Source organism: Malus domestica, chromosome 06 (assembly GCF_042453785.1).
Source record: "Malus domestica chromosome 06, GDT2T_hap1".
Taxonomy (NCBI): Eukaryota; Viridiplantae; Streptophyta; class Magnoliopsida; order Rosales; family Rosaceae; genus Malus; species Malus domestica.
The window spans coordinates 20357638-20377635 of NC_091666.1; the positions used below are offsets into that span (position 1 = coordinate 20357638).

The 19998-nt window shown below is 36.5% G+C and overlaps 2 protein-coding genes across 4 annotated transcripts; both read right to left on the minus strand.

Moving 5' to 3' along the window:
- Positions 1-7084: 7084 nt before the first annotated feature.
- On the minus strand, positions 7085-10856 carry LOC114825656 (serine/arginine-rich splicing factor SR45a-like). 3 transcript variants are annotated; one of them, XM_029104687.2, is made up of 7 exons: positions 10650-10856; positions 10041-10063; positions 9846-9929; positions 9606-9717; positions 8791-8940; positions 7992-8055; positions 7085-7463 (listed from the first exon to the last, which is right to left on the minus strand). In XM_029104687.2, the coding sequence occupies exons 2-7, from the start codon at positions 10061-10063 to the stop codon at positions 7261-7263; spliced, it is 636 nt and encodes a 211-aa protein (XP_028960520.1). In that variant the 5' UTR covers positions 10650-10856; the 3' UTR covers positions 7085-7260. The 3 variants fall into 3 exon arrangements, with proteins under 3 accessions (XP_028960520.1, XP_028960521.1, XP_070679628.1); XM_029104688.2 differs by having other exon boundaries at positions 7085-7457; positions 10650-10803; XM_070823527.1 differs by having other exon boundaries at positions 10041-10106; positions 10650-10758.
- Positions 10857-11789: 933 nt separating this feature from the next.
- On the minus strand, positions 11790-18632 carry LOC114825657 (beta-adaptin-like protein B). The gene is made up of 15 exons (XM_029104689.2): positions 18349-18632; positions 17574-17771; positions 16799-16912; positions 16386-16636; positions 16117-16252; positions 15822-16001; positions 15598-15690; positions 15278-15489; positions 15083-15146; positions 14767-14946; positions 14376-14468; positions 13589-13998; positions 13108-13297; positions 12825-13028; positions 11790-12282 (listed from the first exon to the last, which is right to left on the minus strand). Exons 1-15 carry the CDS (start codon positions 18433-18435, stop codon positions 11983-11985), a joined length of 2712 nt encoding a protein of 903 aa, XP_028960522.1. The 5' UTR covers positions 18436-18632; the 3' UTR covers positions 11790-11982.
- Between the last annotated feature and the right edge of the window lie 1366 nt (positions 18633-19998).

Genomic DNA, 19998 nt, shown 5'->3' on the forward strand with positions numbered 1-19998 from the left:
GGAGCGAGGTTTGGGCACTTCTAGGCTTTGTTTCCTCTCTTGGATAAGCCTTAACTCTGTTGACCTTGGTGGGATGGCTTTTGGCTGCCCCTACCATACCCCCTTTGGCGTTTTGGACGTTGATGATTGCTATAATGTGCTTCAGGCACAGCAGTCGCCCCAGTAGGTCGAGTTTGATGATTCTTCATCAACAGCTGGTTCTGCTTTTCAGCGAGAAGTAAAATAGAGATCAAATCCGAGAACTTGGTGAACTTCTGAGCTCTATATTGTTGCTGTAGGAAAATATTAGAAGCAGAGAAAGTCAAATAGGTTTTCTCCAGAAGATCCTCTTCAGTCAAAGTTTCATTGCAAAACTTAAGAAGTGATCGGATTCGACAAACTTCAGAATTATATTCATTCACAGACTTAAAGTCTTGGAAGCGCAAATGCTGCCAGTTGTGTCTTGCTTCAGGCAAGAATATGTCATTTTGGTGATCAAAACGATCAGCCAAAGCGACCCATAATGCACGTGGATCTTCCTCAACAAGATATTCAGTTTACAGAGTGTCATGAATATGTCTTCGAATGAAGATCATAGCAGTGGCTTTTTCAGCTTCACCAATAGGCTCGTTCATTGCTTTTTCAATGGCAAGACGCAAGTTCTTTGCAGTGAGGTGGATCTTCACATCTTGGACCCACTTGAGGTAGTTTCTTCCAGAGACCTCTAAAGCGACAAAGTCGAGTTTGTTCAAATTCGACATGTTCCTATCACAAAATAGATGGACAAGATGTGGTTAGTGTAATGGAGAAAAATCAATCCATTCACGTAGGAGTAGAACATACAGGTTCTAATAGACATGATTTGGTTTAATTTTGCATGAAAAACTTCGGGTTTTCATGGGTGATGTGTTTAAATGAAAAAACTTCAGGTTTTCAAACAAGGCATGGTTATAAGAAACTTTAGGTTTCAAAATAATTATGAACTTCAGGTTCATATAATCCTGCAGGCAAACACAAATATATACAAACAAATATGCAAAGAAATAATTTTAAGTTTATAATTATAATTGAATTTTAATTATTTGGACTTCGGGCCAAATTAAAGTGTGGGTGAAAAAATATAAAACCCATTGGGCCTAAAATAATTAGGCTAATAAAACTCAGGGCCCAAAAGAAAAAACTAAGCCACGAGTGGCTTAATAAAATTGTGGCGTGCACTCCAGGCCCAAGAATGGGCTGGATTTAGACTCGGGTGTAGAATGCAGGCCAACGGGGATGACGGGACAGCGGGGGCAGAGGGAAGGGGGGTTGGGTTGCTGCAGGCGAGCCCAAAACAAAATTTATTTTGTTTTTTTTTCTTTTTCATCAGGCCAAGGAAACAATTTGGGCCGAGATAGGGATAGCCTAAAAGGGTTTTTGGGTCACTGCAGGGAGCACAAAGGAAAAACAAGTCGAGAGAAGAAGCCCAAGAGGGCTCGGGTTAGGTCTAAAAAGGCACCCCAGCGTGTGCTGGGTGCGTTTCATTGGAGAAGAACTCCGAACTTGTGATGGTCTGGGGTTCGTGATGACTCGGGTTGAGTCATGATGGTCGTTAACGACCACGGTGGTGAACGGAGATGAAATAATCTCAACGTTATACTAACCAAACCCTAGAAAATTTAAATCGGATTTTCGACAAAATTCTGACGAGATTCAAGTGAATCTCATTGCAATTTCCGACGTGTGACGACGTCGGGTATCGACAATATGAACTAAAGGTTCAAGGTAGTGGTTGCAGGCCATGCCGTGGTCGGGGACACCATGAAAGGTGTCGAGTTTTTAAAACTCGAAGCTTCTGGCTCCGTGGGTTTTCTAGGGAGGAGGAAAGTTGCAGGCTCTCGGATTGGCGTGGAGACCCCATCTGCACGATGATGATCATGGGTTCGAAAGAACCCTAGGTTTCCTATTTTAATTTTTTGTTTATTTTTTCAAACAATTATATGCATGTATAATTCAATTTGAAACAATTCAATAGTATGCATATGCAAAAATATATTTGATTCAATTCATAGCAAATATCAAATTCACATAATTGCAACAATTATGATTATGAGGTATACACAATTTATGTAGGATCTAAAATTCGTAAAACGTAAAGTTGGGTCTTGCATCATGGTGAATGTTCATGCTGTTAGGACTGCAAAAATATCGAGTTAAAAGCCGTTGTTTTGAAAGAACCTGATTGCGTGATGATATGGATGAACTGATTTGATGCAGAAAAATTCTGTAACGTCAGATTCCTAAATGCAGCGATAGGAGCGTGTTGATAACGTGTTGTGGTCTATTTTATCTAACAAAATTTAGGGTGGCTGGCGACAAGGAGAAGAGAGAAAAGAGAGATGTGTTTGTAGAATTGTAGGGGAATGAGTGTTGTTATCCCTCCTACATTGTGCTTTTCTTTATAATAGTAGAAGGAGAGAAGATATTCCTTCTTCCCCAAGTAATACAAGTTGTAATAGGAAAGGATAACTAGAATCAAATTTAATCTAGGATTTACACAATCACACTTAAACTAGAAATGTTTACAACAAACCAATATTTTTGTTCAATACCCAAATAAAAAATTCACCAAAATCCCCATCACACACCTTCCTAGTGCAATCACCATAGCAACCTTGCTATGCATATAACAAAGCTTCATACATGTTCAACCAAACTAAGGCTTTTCAAACCTATTTAACCAAAAACACTTTAGAGTTGAAGAATAAAAATGGAGGCAGATATTGAATGCAGATAAATCCCTATGTCGGTGAGGGGGGCTGGGTTTGGAGAGAAAGAGAGAGAGAGAGGCAAAGAAAGGAGATATAAATAGGAGAGAGTAAGTACTGGTTTGGTATTGAGATGCTTTTATAAAAAGTGGGTGTCAAAAAAAGTTGAGCTCAAAAATGTGTTTGGTAAACACTTAAAAACAGCTTATTTTCACAGTTTTGGGTGAAAAAGCTGAAAACATGAAGTGGCAAAAATGAACTTTGAAAAAAAAACTAAAAACGTGAAGCAGCATAAATGTTGGATTATAATTTCTTGTTAAACGTTGGATTATGATTTATTGTTAAATGTTGGATTATATGTTTAAGATAAAGTTTATAAATATTTTTCTTTTAAAAATAAACTATATTTAGTAATTCACCTTTATTTGTTAAGAAAATTAAATTAATGGCACATCTAGTATTATATCATTTTTGGTCATTTCACACAGTCACAGCTATTTTACATAAAAGCTTACCAAACACTATAATATTGTTTTTTTTCTTTTCCAAAAGTATTTTTACAAAAAAGTTTACCAAACACTCGGCTGCTTATTCTCACATCACAGTAGAAGCAGTTTTTTTTTTTTCAAAACAAAGAAATACCAAACCAGCCCTAAGAGAGATAAACAGAAGGGAGACATGATAGAAAATCGGGAGAGAAGGGAGTATATAAGGACAAGAGAGGGGAAGAGATAAGGAAATGAATAAAGTGAAGATAGAATGGTACAATAGTTATTTTCTAACTAACCTAAACGCATGTGGAATGCTTCATTGACCTATGCATAATTATTATAAATATTTCATTGACTGTCTCCAAAAAAAAAAATATTGACCATTAATAGATGATTAATTAGTAAACATTTTATTGACTAAATAACCTTTTATTAGTTTTATGTTATTTAAATTGTTAGAATATATAATATATTTTGAAAATTGAGGATGGGCACGTAATATAGAAGGTTGATAAAAAAATAATCAACAATCTTTTAGTCTAGTGATTAGGGATGCAAAATATCCGCGGATATGGGTAATTATGGTTACCTACCCATTGAAATCTCACGGTTACGGTTATGGGTAACCGTTTAGATAAATAAACGGTTATGGGTATAACAATTTACCCGTGAAATTTAAATGAGTGGTTATGAATATTAACTGCAGTTATAAACGGGTAACCACTTACCTATTTATTTTATATATGTAAAATTAACACAAACCATGTTCTCTATCAAACAAAACTTAAATCAATGCTATTGACTATAGTGCATTGTTTATATAGCTAATTATATATATTATGTTAATACTTTACATTATAGGTTAAATAACTCAAGAATATTGTCTTCTAAATAGTTTTCCTAACAAAAAAATACTTAAAAAAAATATTATACCACCTTCATTGGTAACATGGATTAGTAGTAAAAGTTTTCCCAAAAGATTAGGAAAATAAATAACAATTCCCCTCAGCCCCACTCACTTAATTCAACCCAAGACATGTTCCTCAAACATGTTGCGACTCGCCATTTTAGCTAATCCCTCACTTTTGTTAGCATTGTTACTGTAATTTATATATCATATATTCTAATTTTGTTTTTTAAAACTAATTTTCTTTCTTTTTCATTCTATATCAATTAAAAATATCGTTCGTAAATTATTATTTCAATTATTGGAATAGTATAACGACTTAAAAAATTAAAATACGGAAATGTATGATGAATGTACCTATAACGGTGTTTAAAAAACATTATGGCAATTTTTTTTTTAATTTTCAAGTTGTTAAAAAACATGTAGACGGGTGAAAAAGGGGTAATGGTAAAAAAAAAAAAAAAGATAAACGGGTTAAAAAGGGTAAATGGGTAAACGAGTATTTAAACTGTTACAGTTAAATGGGTTTGCGGTTATGGGTATGGTTAACCGTTTATAAACGGTTATGGGTATAGGTATAACCGTTTAGGTAATTACCCAAGGGGTAAACGGTTATGCGGGTATGAGCAAAAATGGTTATGGATATATAACCGCGGTCGCCCGCCCGCCATAACTGATGCCCATCCCCTAGAGGAGTAGTGATACTTCCATGATTATTGGAAGATGTCGTAAATTCGAGCCACCATTTCTAATTTGCCAAAAAAAAAAAAAATGGTTATAGCAAGTTGACCTTTATCACATTGGTGAAAATGTGTTGAGTCTTTGTATGAGAGCGTGAGTTCAAACTTCGTCGATGACTAATCTAAAATCTAATTTAACAAAATTATCTTTTGAAAAAAAGAAGAAGTTATATAAGCCTTATAGTTCATTCCAGTGTAGTGTGTTAAAAGTTAAAACAAATCTACTAACATCTGATATCGGTATTGCCTAAAACAAAGGTTTTCGACAATATTAAGGAGAATCTTAATACTAAGTTGCAATGTGAAAGGTTGGGCAAAGCAGTTTTTATTACAGGAGGTAAGGAAGTGCTATTAATAATGTTCTAAAAATTCCCACCTAGCGCCACCTAGGTCTTGTCTAGACGTTAGGCGGCTGGCCACTGCTACGATTAATCTCTATCGTTTTTAAAAATAAGAAAGGGCGCCTAGATCTGCCTAGACCCGCCTAGGTCATGACTCTCACTTATACAAAAAATAGATTACTTCCATTTTATATTTTATTTTCTCAATAAATTTAAAAGAGACTTATTAGATACTTAGATGAACACTCATTCTATTTTTATCCCCATGTTTTTAATATGTTAGTACTTTATAATTTATGTAAGATTCTCAAAGGCATTAAGCTCTAGTCAGGCGAGGCCTTGGCAGATTTGAGTAAACTTATTATATCGTGTAAATAAGTGTCTGTTTATACTTAAAAAATACATAATGAATTGGGATACATAAATTGAAAAATAGAATGACATATATATTAAAAAATATTAAAACATATGGAAAACATGGGGAACCAGAATATTATGATTGTTCATCCAAGTATTCAACAAATCTCTTACAATTTATTAAAAAAATAAAATGCAAAATAAAAGTTAGCTATTTTCTATTTAAGTGAAAGTCGTGACCTAAGTGGGTGCCTAGCAAGCACCTAGATGGGATAGGCAGGCGCCTAAGCAAGTTTAGACGTCATTTCTTAATTTCAAATGCTTAAGAATTAATCGAGACGGTGACCAGCTACATAGCGCTAAAGTGGAGATTTTTAGAACAGTAAATTTATGTGTCATTCTATTTTGCAATTTATGTATCTCAATACAATTATGTATTTTTTTAAGCATAATTAGACATTTATTCATGTTATATAATAGATTTAATTTAAAAAAAAAAAAAGAATCGCCTATGCTCTAGGTCAGTGCCCGCCACTCGACTAGCGCTTAGTGACTTTTAGAACTTTGGCTATTAAAAGTGGTGGGATTGCTAAGTCAACTCATATATCCCAACTCGATGAGAGGAATACACGCTTGTTTGATACACAAGATTGATTGAAATGAAGAACTCTCAAATTTCAAAGTACATTGAAGGTGGAAGTGAACGATTTTATACATGGAGGGGATTAAAAGAAGATTAGCTAAGAAGAAAATTTATCCCTTCTTTTTTATTTTGGTCGAAAAAAAACAGACTTAGAAAATTCATCTCTTCTAATCCTACTATTAGAGAATTAAAACAGATAAGTTTTTTTTCATGAGTAATTCATCTTTTATATTCTAGGTGGTCAATTTTATAACTTCTCCCTTCCACATACTTTTAATTTAGTAAGTTATTCATTTCAATCCAATTTTGTATACCAAATGAGCCATCACAATCTCAAACACAAAAGGCGAGCACGAAAGGAGAGAAAATCTATAAGCAAACGCAATTAGAATTAGGGAGTTTTAACGAAAAGTCCGCGGTACTATTCACTTTAACGAAAAACCACATTTTTACACTAAAAAGTTACATGTACTATTCACTTTACCTTTTATTTTGTCCTTATCGTTAAAACTCAAAGTTTCAAGTTATTTTCATTAGTTTTCCTTTAAAATTAACGATTACGTGTGTTATATCTATTCCGACGCGCAAATAGAAGAAGCTCTCCAACATTCACTTCCATGTTTTGTTCCTTTAATTAAAACGTATTTTTAATTTGGACGTAATAATCCACAAAATACATGAAGAAATGAAAAAAAAAAGGTCTAAATAGCATAATTGAACTTGAAAACTATACAATGGATTGTCGTGGTGATTAGTATTCATTTTCAACCCACTACGTTCCAAGTTCAAACTTTACCCTCTCAGCTTAGTGTATTTTAGTGTCAAATATCGTTGAGCGTTATTAAACTTGAAAACACATGTTATTTCAAATTGAAAGGATTTGGGAATAAAATGGAAGATGCATACAAGTTGATTAAGAATAGAAATACAATACACAAGTACAACAACATTGGAGAAATACTTGGTCAGAATAAAAATAAAGATCCCAAAACCCCACACCAAAGTGTAAAACAAATAAATGCCAGGGGACGATCAGAACCGCATTTGGATTTTCTCTATCTAGGGTTTCTGCCCCCTGACAAGGAGCGTTCCCTGCGCCTCCTGTATGAGTCCGAGTGTTCATCCGCCCTCCTACCATATGGAGAGCGTGATCTTCCTCGGCGGTCCCTGGGATAAGGATCTCTGTCTTGCAACCTACGAGGTGAATAGCTTCGAGATCGTCTACGGTCACAATCACGATCACGATCACGTCCTGCATCTTTATAAACCATGTTCACATGAGATATGAATACTGCGTCTGGATCCTACATCAAAACTAGTATCTTCCCATCTCAAAGGAAGTTGGCACTGTAGACTTGTGATAAATGGGACATGACGAAAAGGGTGAGGTGATATTTTTTTCATACCTCGTCTGCATTTTCAGGGATTAAAAGCGTGAGGTCAAAGAGGAAACATTTTTAGTGACAATTAAATCAAGTTGCGCTGAAGATTGAAGGAAATTTCAAGAGCACCACATTCCTCCATCAGTACCGCTCAAACAAAGCATTATACTAGACTCTAATCCAAAAATTAGGTACGGTGAACTCGATTGTACACCCGAAATGTAGATCGTTCAGATCTACAGGGCCACGCACAAAATAATACAGTAGACCTTCTGTGGTAGTGTGTGTAAATGGTTACGGGGAGAGGAGTGACAAAAGCTCTTATGTGAGGGTTCCAACCCATGTCAAGGCCAGCAACACTGTACAATTGCTAAAAAAATTATAATACCGATCCATGTCTGTACCTCGTTTATCTCTCAAACCTTGATACCTTCCTGGAGTTGGAGTCCTCCCTCGTTTCCTTTTTGCCTGCATATTTACACAAAATGCAAAATGACGTCATGGAAGATAAGTAAGCGAATAGATTAATCGAAGTGACAAAAAAAGGGCAGATAAACAAGTCAACAATCTACTCAAAACAGTCCATATGCGGCTGCTTGCAACTATTTCAAACTACGTGAAGCTAACTGGCCATCGTGATGATTATGATCCACACAATTGGAAGGTCCACAGCAGTCCGTTATCGTATTTTTAAAGTCACCTTCCTAACCGTATACCAAGCCAATGGCATGCCTCGCTAACCTTACTGGCTGCAAGGAGCTTTTCTGTCCAACTTCCAACTTTTATTTTAATTAGATACAACATATAGTTTGGATGGATTAAGTAGGAGAAGCCCAAAAAGCAAATGCGACAAGAAGAATTTACCATGCCTCTAGGGTATTAAATATTGTGGTTAATAAGCAACCATGGAAAACGCTGTTGCCAACGAAAAAGAGGGATAAAGGGCATACAACCCTTGGCAAAATAGTTGAGTTTGTATCGTTGATTTTTGAATGTTGACGCAGAAACCCATGTTGTGAAGGGGATAGTTTTGACTGTCTAGAGCTTAGACTGTGAATTCGATGAAGCTACACTGACCAGACCTGCTGCCAAAACTTATTAGGCAACATTTTTTAAGAGGTAAAATCTTCATAAGTAAAAGTATAAACAATTCAACTGCATACTACACAGCAACTTTCTTGATCATTTGACAGAAACTAATACCTTTTCCACTGTAACTAATCGACCTTCAAGCACAGACCGATCCAAATATTTGATGCAGCGTTCTGCATCCTCAACAGTTTCCATTGTGACAAAGCCAAATCCACGGGATTCTCTGGTGCGAGGGTCTGTAACCAGATGGCAGTCCAGTACCTGAAACAAGAGCTCATATGTGATTCTCTCGGAATAAGATATGTATTAAGGCTCTCAAAACATAATTACTTTCCAAGTTGACATGAAGCTATAGTAAACATGGAGCATGAGCTATTCTATGTGAAGTCTAATAAAGAAAGGACTACACATTTTCTAGGTACAAACATAAAGTTAGAAGCTAGAACGGTTATTTTTATCAATCAATAGTAAGGCTTCACTTGAATATCAGGACTAAAGTGTAAATGGAAGGGAAGCCATTAAATTGCCACAGATGTCACCCTCTTCTTTAGAAGATAGAACTCAAAATTATTGCTTCCTTTCCAGGGAGATCCAAGCATAATAGGCTAGTAAGGGAAACAAGGTACCTATCCAGTGATGGGTAGTTAGCCTAACTTGTATCTAAAGTACTTGTTATAACAATCTCCCAAGTTGGCTCTTTCTTTCCTTGTAATTTATTGTGCTTTGCAACTTGTTATAACAATCTCCCAAGTTGGCTCTTTCTTTCCTTGTAAGATATTTGTGCTTTGCAGTCATTAGAACTGCAAAGCACAATAAATTACATCGATATGAAGTTGTCCCAGGGTAAGTTGTATCTGTATAAGTTATCATTCTCATATCAGGTGTTCCCTATATGATTTAAAAACTAGATGTGCAATAACTCGTACCTTCCCCTGTTTATTAAAAAATTTCTCAAGATCAGTAGAGGTAACCCTTGTGGATAAGCCTGTTATGTACAAGTTGTTTCCAGGATTGGATGCATCGACAGATTCATGGCTCCTGCAGCAAGAAAAACCATTCTTCAACTCAACTGAACAAAGCATGAACCCAGTATTTAGGTTTGAATAAAACCGAATCCATTAAACCAAAACAGGTTAAATATAGGGAATTTGAGATTTGCAGTATACCTAGAACGACTTCTCCTAGACCTCGACGATGATCTCAACCGGCGGCCTCTGACGGGTGAAGGAGAGTTGTGTGGCGAAGCGGACCTAAGTGAATAATCACCAAAATCAATTGAGAAATTGTGGGACTACTATCATTGATTCGTTATTAAGTGAACAAACTTGCAATTCCAAATAGAACTTAGAACGGATTCTGACCTTCTTTCTCTTGGGTATGGCATCTACGAGTAGACACAGAAAAACAAGCATACAACATTAGATACCCTTCAAAAATATTAAACATTCAGTATAATGTATCAATACGTGTGTACATTCATACATGCATACAACCAAATACGGGCCTCCAACCATATATTCATTTCAGATTCTAATATGCCACGAATAATATACGTGTATGAAGTTGGTTTCAGATTCATAGATTAGTCAAATAAACAGCTTCATTAACTTATGATTATCATTACCTTTACTTTCTAGGAGGTGACTAAAACCCAAATATACATAATTCAGCTATAAAAGTTAAAATTAAACTCAATGGAAGGCATAATTAAGTTCACAAACACATATTAGACAACAAAAAAAACTAGAAATCTCATAGTTTCCTGCATTTTCTCTGGACGTTTTCTTTTGCTGTTAAATCAAACAGAATAATTCGAAATATTCGAACAATATATGAACGTCTACTTAAGTAATTCGAATTAAATCAATCAAAATACCAAGAAACTCTCGAAAAATTGATCGGGCAAAAGGCATTAAAGAGGTTGAAAGCTCTAGATGGAAATTAGGGGAAAAGATTGGAAGCAGATTTACCTCTGGCTGTGGCCGGTGGAATTGCTGAGTCAACTCGGATGCCCTAACTCGGCGAGAGGAAAACTGCCTCAGACCCGAAAGGGGAGAAAACGTATAAACAAATGCAATTTGGTCGATGCTGTCTCAGTTCCCACGTGCAAGTAGAAGAATCTCCAGCATTCACTTTCATGTTTTCTTCTTTTCTTTTACCCTTACTTTCCACCTAAAAGTTTACTATTTAATTTTAAGAGAAATGGGAAGGAGAATCGCTTAAAGCGGACCTATGGCATAATATTTTATTATCGTAGCACAGGAATTATGTCAAAAATATGATATGACCGAGAGTGTATAGAGGGTTTCATTTTGAGAGTCTTCTTAGCATTTTTCTAATTTTAATTTCTAAACCTTTATGTTAAATCTGATCTTATATCGTATACAATGGTAGAACCTACATTTATTAAAAAGTTTTGTAATGTGATCAGTTTTAAACATTTAGATATTAATTATATCCTATACAATAGTAGGACCTACATTTATGTTAAATGTGATTTTATATCGTATACAATGATAAGACCTACATTTATTAAAAAGTTTCATAATGCGATCAATTTTAAACGTCTAGATATTAATTATGACGTTGGACAACCACAAAATCAATACCTTTTAAAACATTTGTATTCGCATATTTGCCCCGAGAATGTGTAAATAACGGCAGCGTTTTCATTTTCCTTTTTTGTCTGCATCTGGTCATTCCTCAAACTCAAATTAGGGCGTATGAAGCTTATGGGAAGAAAATTGAAGATAATACAGCTTGATTAACAAGGAAACTTTTGGGCTCAACCAATTTTTATGTTTTAAACTTTGAAGTGTTCCATCAAATCAACCCAGCGGATAGAATATTAATGGAAATATGGTATTGGTTGATGATAAATTATACAGAAACTGAAAATCCAGGTTTCTATAGCGATAATTCTAGGCGTGCTTGCCACAAACTGCACCGGCATGGGTGATTTTCAACCGTTGATGTAAATAGAGTCCTGTAACAACGATTCAAAGTCATCCATGAACGGGGCAATTGTTAACAAGGAATGGTAAATACATTCTAAACGCAAATGCAAATTGAACCATCAAACTTACGGTGAAGAATATAACAATTAGACAGCGAGTTCAAAACCGGTGTATTGAAACATATAAAACCCTCAAAAGTTCGAACAATGTAAGGTCAATTCAAGTGGCAATGAAGCATAAGTACAAAAAATGGCAGAAAGATCAAAAAAAAGAAGAAAAACTCGATAGCCACTGCTGAGTTTACAAATACTAACACAAAAAATATAAGAGAAACATATAAACAGAATCAATCCTTGAGGAGAGTCTCCATGGCTTCAAAGAAAAGAGGTGCCGTCTCCGGGCTTGGAGTCTTGATCGCAATCTTGACCCCGGGATTGTTCACGACTGTGGTGAGTTCAATCAAGAAAGGTATTCCTCGAGGGATTTTTGCAGAGAAATAGAACACGTCCTGGTTGGCATGTTTGCGCTTTGCAATAAAGAACATGTTTGTAGCAGCCAGGCGGTCCACAGTCGCTTCAACATTTCTCAACACAATTCCAGGGAAGTCCTTTGTAATCTCATTTGTATCCGGAAGAGACCTCCACGTCTGCAATGGGCATAAGCATCAGTGTTTTTAAATGCTACAATTTTTTAACTGGCAGTAAATGATCAGAAATTTTGTATTAGTAAGCTCCAGACTACACTGCTTTCCGGTATTTTTACCCCCATTACTTCTGTACCAGAACTTATGTATTAAAATATTCCAAATTTTAATTTCAAATCCACATTTTGACCCACTTCACCTTCATTCTATCCTATAGCCCCCTTCTCTCTAACAAAAAGGAAATATAGCAACGAGCCACGTGGCCACGGCATTGCTGTAGTAATGGCCCTAACGGAATGCTAGATGTCCATTGTTGTGGTACTCTATACCTCCCAACCTAGCCCTTTCCAGGTCTAACTGAACTACACCATTGTTTAAATATACTGGAATAATATAGTCAATAAACTTCAAAAAGGCAACATAAATTTTCGGCTTGATGTGGGGTCTTATATCTAGTAGGACGTGTCGTGAAGTTCAAACATTGAAAACACAAATGACCCAACACTAAAACTTAAAAGAAAACAGAAGGTGCATGGTGATTTTACCTCAAGAAAATTTGCACGCTCCATTCTTCCATCATCAGTAAAGAAGACATGCAATGATATTTTATCATTAAAGTACCAGACTGGTTGTTGACTGTTTTTCACAGCAACCTGCAATAGTGAGCTTGGAGGACCTTGAGACATATTCTGGAACGTAACCATAGGCAAGAGAGTCCCGGCAGATGTCCCAGGTTGCAATTGTGGAACCTAATGGGGATCAAGGTATTTGTGTTATAAATTTTTGTTTGGGAAGAAATCTCACTCAATTTACATGTTTAATAACTACCTGAAGGGGTCCAGCCGCTGCAAGCCCAAATGTATTTTTGTTGAACTGAATCATGAACCCATCCAGCGGAACCTGTGTGTTGTTCTCGAACAATAAACTGTAAAATATTTGCCCTTCCCTACGTGTCAACTGAGCACTGATTTGTAAACCTTGACCAGTAGATGCTGGTAGCACAACAGGCAACGGAGGTCTGCAATCAAGGCCAGAAAATTCAATAAGTTCTTTTGATACTTTACACTGACATTGAACGATGACTATTTGCAGCATCTAAATTAAACACTGGATTCATTTTATCAAACAGTTCAAATTAAAGGTTTTTTTTTTTTTTTTTGGGCAATAGCTTGTATGTAATTTTATTTAAAGACTAATGCTCACACAAAATGGAAACCAAATCACCCACAGCCAGCAGGATCAGTCCACTCCACATGACAAAGTATCCACCACACAAATAAGACCACTATGCAACTTCCACTATACTTACCCAGCAGGAGAAGCAGGCTGATCCACAGGGACAATAGCACTATTTTCCAGGCCGATCAGGTCACCAAGTAAATCTGGCACTGGAGCAGGTGCAGGTGCAGGTGCAGGCGAAACTGGTGCAGGTTGTCTAGATGCAGCATATGGAACACCTGAACTAGAGCCGGTTGGGGATGCAGAACTATCAGCAACATGAGCAGGTGATTCAGAATTTCCTGTTTCACTACCATAGTCCTCATCTTCAGTTCTTTGGGCTGTGGTCTTCACACGGGTAACAAATGCTTCTGGAGGCTTGTGATACACAGAGGATAACGTAGCAATGTTAGCAAGAAGCTCATCAAGAAGAGATGGATCAATCAGGTTTGAATCATCACTGATCACTGGCTTCTCAGCTAACACCACATCCTTGGCTGCCTGTGAGATAAGAAGCATTCCCATGAGCTCAATACTATAACCATATAAGGATATGCTATTCTAAATTGTCAAACTATGGTTTTGCAAAGGGTTCACTGCATGCCATTGTACTGGAATGGCATACACATGAGCACAATAATGGCAACCAGTAGCAATCTTCATCTAAAATAGATTTCAAACCCCAACCTGTCCCCCCAAAGAAAACAAAAGTGGAAAAATAGATTTGTGGTTGTACATGTAAAAGAAAAGGGGCATGCATTAACTATTGGATTGACAGGGAAACAAAATATTATATATCAACTAAGGGGCAGAGAGGGAAAAAAAAGATTGGTTGTTATATTGAGAAAGAAATGGAAAATCATTTTGGCCAAACCCACCTCTGGGTCAGTTGATAGAAGACGCCAATATATGTAGGCCCGATCTCGCAAATCAGGATTGTCTGTTTCCACAGTAGCATTATTTAAAACAACCTGCAAATATGGATCTACACAGTGAGAATTTTACTTGGATAATATCTAGAAAATACAACTATGGCCCAAGTATGCAAGGAAATACTTTAAAATTGAATAAACATATAAACCTTAGACATTCGCATTCATAGTAAAAAAGAGTGTCACCTCTTAGGTACTACATTATATTAGAACAACGAAATCAGAACAATGGCTGCTTTAATGATGGTATTCCGCATTCCAATATGTCATTTATGGTAAAAGAAGGAGAACAGAAGCTAGAGAGGATAACTATGCATGAATAATACAAAAGCAGAACCTGTATCATCTGCTGTGGTCCTTCAGTTGGCTTCTTAAGAAAGAGTTTAACAGTTGCTGTCAGCAATTGCAATTGGACATGTGCAGGCTCTTCAGGGAAACTTTCCAGAAAACTTTCAAGTAGCTCATCAGCATTGTCAATTCGTTCCGCATATTCACCAATTATCCAGATCATGGATGCCTTTTGGGGAAGAAAAAGTGAGAAAGAACATGAGCATGGAAACATGAAGTACAAATCAGAAGGCCTAAGCAGTGATATATTTAATAGCAAAGCAAAAAGAAAAAACATAGATCTTAAGCTAGGGATACTTGAGTACCTTGGCTTCTGGTTCATCTAAAGTGTCAAGGCTTTCGCACAGAGTTGCAATAATGGACTCGTAGCTGTAATCAAGATAGCAATCCATTACAAAGTTTGTAAGGGAAGATCCCTTTTTTTTTTTTTGAAAGGATGTAAGGGAAGATTCCTTCATCATCAAAATTCAAAATTAAAAAAATGAAAGCCCATAACTTACGTATTTGGATATCTTCTAAATATATCTTTGATGACAATAATGGCCTCTTGAACTACATAATTTACTTTGATCTTAATAAGCTCCAGTAAAACAGTAATGCACCGCTCAGCTGCTCTTTCTAATTTGATGGCACAGCGACCAATGGCACGGACAGCTTTTCGGACAAAATCCACATCTACTTCGGTAGCATACTCTTTAAACTCCAACAAAACCTGCAGAAATGTTGGAGCAAGCATGATTTTAACTCCACTTTGAGAGGTGACAACTTTCAACCATTAAAGTCTAATATGAAAAAGTAACTCCTGGCAAGATTTACATACCTGGTCTATATTTCGGTCTGAAGCAAGCTTTATCATGATTTCTAACTTTTCCATCTTTACATAAATTGGATCATTGTACTTGCAGAAGAACACCTATAAAAGAATCGAGCGTTATGGGAGCTTGCCTTGCTTACGATTCAGCTACATAGTTGATAACAAGTATCAACTCCTTGTTAAAGTGCATCAAACAACAAGACTCTACACTGAAACTAATTTTTATTTACCTTAATTTCATGAGCGAGGATTGTGGGTCGTCTCTGCACTATAAGGTTGATGTTTCTCAATGCAACATATTGTATCTCAGGCTCAGCAGATAGTAGTGTCACGAGTGGAGGAGCCATCTTTTTGCAAAGATTTCTGACGACATCAGTACTAGTTATAAGTTCCATCTGTTGGAGGATCATCTGCAAGTAAAAAGGTAGGGAAAAGACAAAACAATTACAGAGGTTACCAATGATGATAACTGAAAGCATTAACAACGGCATAATGATTCAGAACATTACAAAATGGAATCCCCACCTTAACAGCTGAAAGTACAACCGCACAGTTAGCATGTTGTAATCGTGGTGTAACTCGCTCTACTATATTTTCAGCTTCACGAGCGTCTGCTGCCTTGTATTTAGAAAGAGCGTCCAATATGAAAACTTGACCCCACCTGAACACTTGTATAATCAAGTTAGATAAACAAAGGAAAAGGATTTTAACAAAAAGCTAACATGATCTAGCCGCATAAATAGTATTCAGTACATAAAAATAATTGAAGTCGGCACTACTAAAAGTAAACATACTCTGTACATTCATTTAAGGCGGTAAGGAGCTTTGACAGAGTGTGACTAGTGATCTCAAAGATGGGTCTATTACTATTCTCTTGAATTTCGGCTAGAGCAGCCACAGCATTTGCTACAACCATAGGATTATTATCAGATATCAAATCCTTGAGGGATTCCAGAAAACCCCTATCCTCAACTAACTCTGCATTTATGTCATAAAGTTTGGCCACACATATGGCTGCTGTCTTCCGCACATAAGGATCATCATCCTGTCATGAAGTATAGAAAACTAAGAAACAGATAACAAGACACTAGCCAAGCAAAATACTTTACAACATGACAGTAAACAGCTGAAGCTGCAAATATTAACAAACTTAAGACTAAGTTCCGAAAAGCAAGTATGCAAAAATGTATAAGCACTAAAAATCAACCTTGAGACATCTCTGAAGGGGATCACATAGATATTCTGTAATTTTATCAACACGAATGCAACCCATTGTCCGGACGGCTAAAGCACGAATCAAAGGGTTTGGGTCCTGTGAATCCTGCATAATTGATCACCCAAAACAAAGCAATTAGAACAAAAAATCATTAAATATATGCTTTGTTCATTTTTAACACAAATAGGAATTAAGCTCATCCTTTCCAAAAAGAAAAAAAAGGGTGTGTTCCTATATCCTTTGGAAATGCCATAAGACCAATTTGGCTGTCCTCAAGATCATATTTGGAACATCGCTTGGTCAATTATAAAGACGGAAAATTAACTGAACCAGAGGGGGTAAAGAAAAAAGAAATGATATTACTGACTTGAAACTTAAATATGGAGTGAAATATCAAATTTCTACTTGCTTTAGCATGATAACATTCTCTTCTTTACAAGACCTATATGTTTGAATTATTAATGTACACCCTTGACCCCTCGCAATTTCAGCATCTATCACATATACTTTGCCCGTTAACTTATAATCAAATGGCTATATTACACCTGTCTTTTCTTCTCCCCTAATTGCAAGCATACAAGTCATCTGTAAAATGTCTGAATTGATCTAACCTGATTACATGGAAATGTGTGGTACTAAAAAACTATGAGAAGATATAAATTTCAAAATCAGCAACCAACATGTTGGGACAGATTTTGAAATCAAGATTTACACCAAAAATAACTGTATGAACTGTAAAACACTGAAGATTTCATAGCAGTTTTACCTTGACAAATGTATTCACTGCAAGTATCGCTAGGTCAGGCTGGCTTTTAGCATAATTTATCAGATACAAATAGACAAGCTTCTTCAGCTCCAAGTTTTCTGTTTGCATGCAATTCACTACATCTGTGAAAAGTGACGAAACATCCTTCCCCACAGTCATTGCGGCGATCACCTTCTTGACCGCATCTTTTCTCTTATCCTGTACCACGCATAAAAGAAGATTATGTTCTCAATGTTTCCGATAAAGCACAATCAAATATGATGGTGCAACGAGCGGTCGTGGTCATTGTCATAGGGAATCAAACAAATAACAGGAATGAACTCATAAACTACGCCGATATCAGAAATGTAAATTTACCATGTAAAACTACAATTCATGGCACCACGAGAAAACGCTCCGATTTGTACTATCAGATTACAAACGGAATTGCACTCAAATAAAAAGAGCACGTTTTCATTTTCGTTTTAATTTCCATCAGTTTCTCCAGCACCAAACAGAACACAAAGCTCATTACAAGTGACACACACACATACCGTATCGGATCCGCACAATTCCAGATCCCTAAGGTCGCAAGTAACGAAATTCGAAGAAATCGAGCAGCAATTTAAGCAACAACTCAAATCGCAAACTAACAGATCTAATTAAAATCAATCAAAGATTGGCAACGAAACGCCGTAACGAAGAATCGAAAACCTAATAGAAGTAGATCACAGATCAATTTGAATATGCACATATGATTGTAGAGAGAGAAAGAGGAGAGAGAGAGAGAGGGGACCTTGTATTGAGAATTGAGCTCCTCTTTGAGCTCAGGGATTTCGCCCTTCTTGGTGGTGGAGAAGTACTTGGAGTCGTGCCCGCTCATCTCTTTGCTCCGGAGTCGTCTCCTCTCCTCGCTCTCTTCTTTCTCTCTCTGTCTGCAACTCAATGCCTCAGACCAAAATGCTCGTCTAAGAGACGACGACAGCAAAAGAAGAACAAGAACAAAAGAAAAAACCGATGAAAAATTACTTGTGTTAAATCCGAGCCGGTGGGAGAACTGAGCTAAACCGGGCCGCTTTTTAATTACGAGACCATATTATTCTCCTCCAAACTATCCTCCGACACCGTTTGCTATTTTTGTTTTTTACTGAAAATTGCTTTTACTTTATGGGTATAGTCAAATTAAAATTGAAAATAACTTTAAAAGATTTTAGAATTATGAGATAGTGAATTAAATTTTAAGGTTAATATCGTCCAGTTCTTTGGTTTATAACATTTAGGATATTAAGTTTTTTTCATCTCAGAATGGTATCTAAGGTCAAAATTTTGGAAGTCTCATACTTTAATTAAGTCAGTCGTTAACTGGTGGTGTGCCCTTCAAATGGACATGACTTGGCACTATGTGGGGCCCACGTGAATATTATGTGCTAGCGTTGATTGATGAGATATGGATAAGTCGTACAGGTCACTATAGGTAACTCCAACTTATGTGCTAGCGTTGATCGATGAGATATGGGTACAGTCGTACAGGATACATTAGGTGACTTCAACTTGCGTGCTAATATAAATTATTGAGCATATGATTATTTATATTACTGATGAGTTGATGTGTCGTGGTATATTTATGGAATTACTGTTGATATATTTTTTATTTCACATTGATACGTGATATGATTTTCTAGAAACTATACAGGTGTTGCATCGAGGGGTTATAACGTTTTAGAAGGCTTCGATTAAAAATTTTATTTCTAGGGCCACTCACCTTTGTTTTGCTTTCACCCTCCAGGTTTTATTAGCTGAGATTTCTTATCATCGAGGATTCGTGGCAAATCTTAGTATTGAAGATTTCTTTCGAGGGTATGATTCTTAATTCACTCTACTGTACTTACTTATACTCTAATGTCACATGTGAAGTGGGTTCATTCCCGCTCACCAGCGCACTCTGATTTTTAGGCACTCTTACGTTTAAATGTATTCACTTTTTTTTCCACATCATTATACTTTATGGCTTCGTCACCTTCCAGGTGTCGGCCAGCACAGCTCGATTCGGAGTCCTAGTGGATATCCTAGGTCAGGGTGTGTCAGTTTGGTATCAGAGCATAAGTTTGGCAGTATTGCGTTCATCAAAAGTGTGATGTGAGCATTCTTGGTTCTCAAGTCTAATGTTTGAATCTTGCCACCTCGTCGAATACGGAAAATATGTTAGTTGTTCCTAAGTTTTGGGCAGATTTGATGACTCGTCGATCTTAGAAGATCATTTTGGCGAGTGTCTCTAGATCATAAGCAAATAACTTTTCTACCAAGGAAAGGTGTGGAATTGAGACTAGTTGATGGCCCTAATGTGGGGTTAACGTATCATTATTGGTGTATCGCCAGGGATTTATGGGTCCGTCATTATTAAACCTTTTGAGAGTAGAAATCAAAAATAGTTTTGATTCCTTGGCGA

What these genes read in the sequence shown, in the direction of transcription:
- LOC114825656 (XM_029104687.2), bottom strand. Translation starts at nt 10,063, where the DNA reads ATGCCATACCCAAGAGAAAGAAG. An exon ending in TCTAGGAGAAGTCGTTCTAG is followed by an intron (nt 9,718 to 9,845) that starts GTATACTGCAAA and finishes TTCTTGCTGCAG; the next exon opens with GAGCCATGAATCTGTCGATG. An exon ending in AGGTTTGAGAGATAAACGAG is followed by an intron (nt 7,464 to 7,991) that starts GTACAGACATGG and finishes TGGTTTATAAAG; the next exon opens with ATGCAGGACGTGATCGTGAT.
- LOC114825657 (XM_029104689.2), bottom strand. Translation starts at nt 18,435, where the DNA reads ATGAGCGGGCACGACTCCAAGTACTTCTCCACCACCAAGAAGGGCGAA. An exon ending in CAGTGAATACATTTGTCAAG is followed by an intron (nt 16,913 to 17,573) that starts GTAAAACTGCTA and finishes TCAATTATGCAG; the next exon opens with GATTCACAGGACCCAAACCC. An exon ending in TTCTATCAACTGACCCAGAG is followed by an intron (nt 13,999 to 14,375) that starts GTGGGTTTGGCC and finishes CTTATCTCACAG; the next exon opens with GCAGCCAAGGATGTGGTGTT.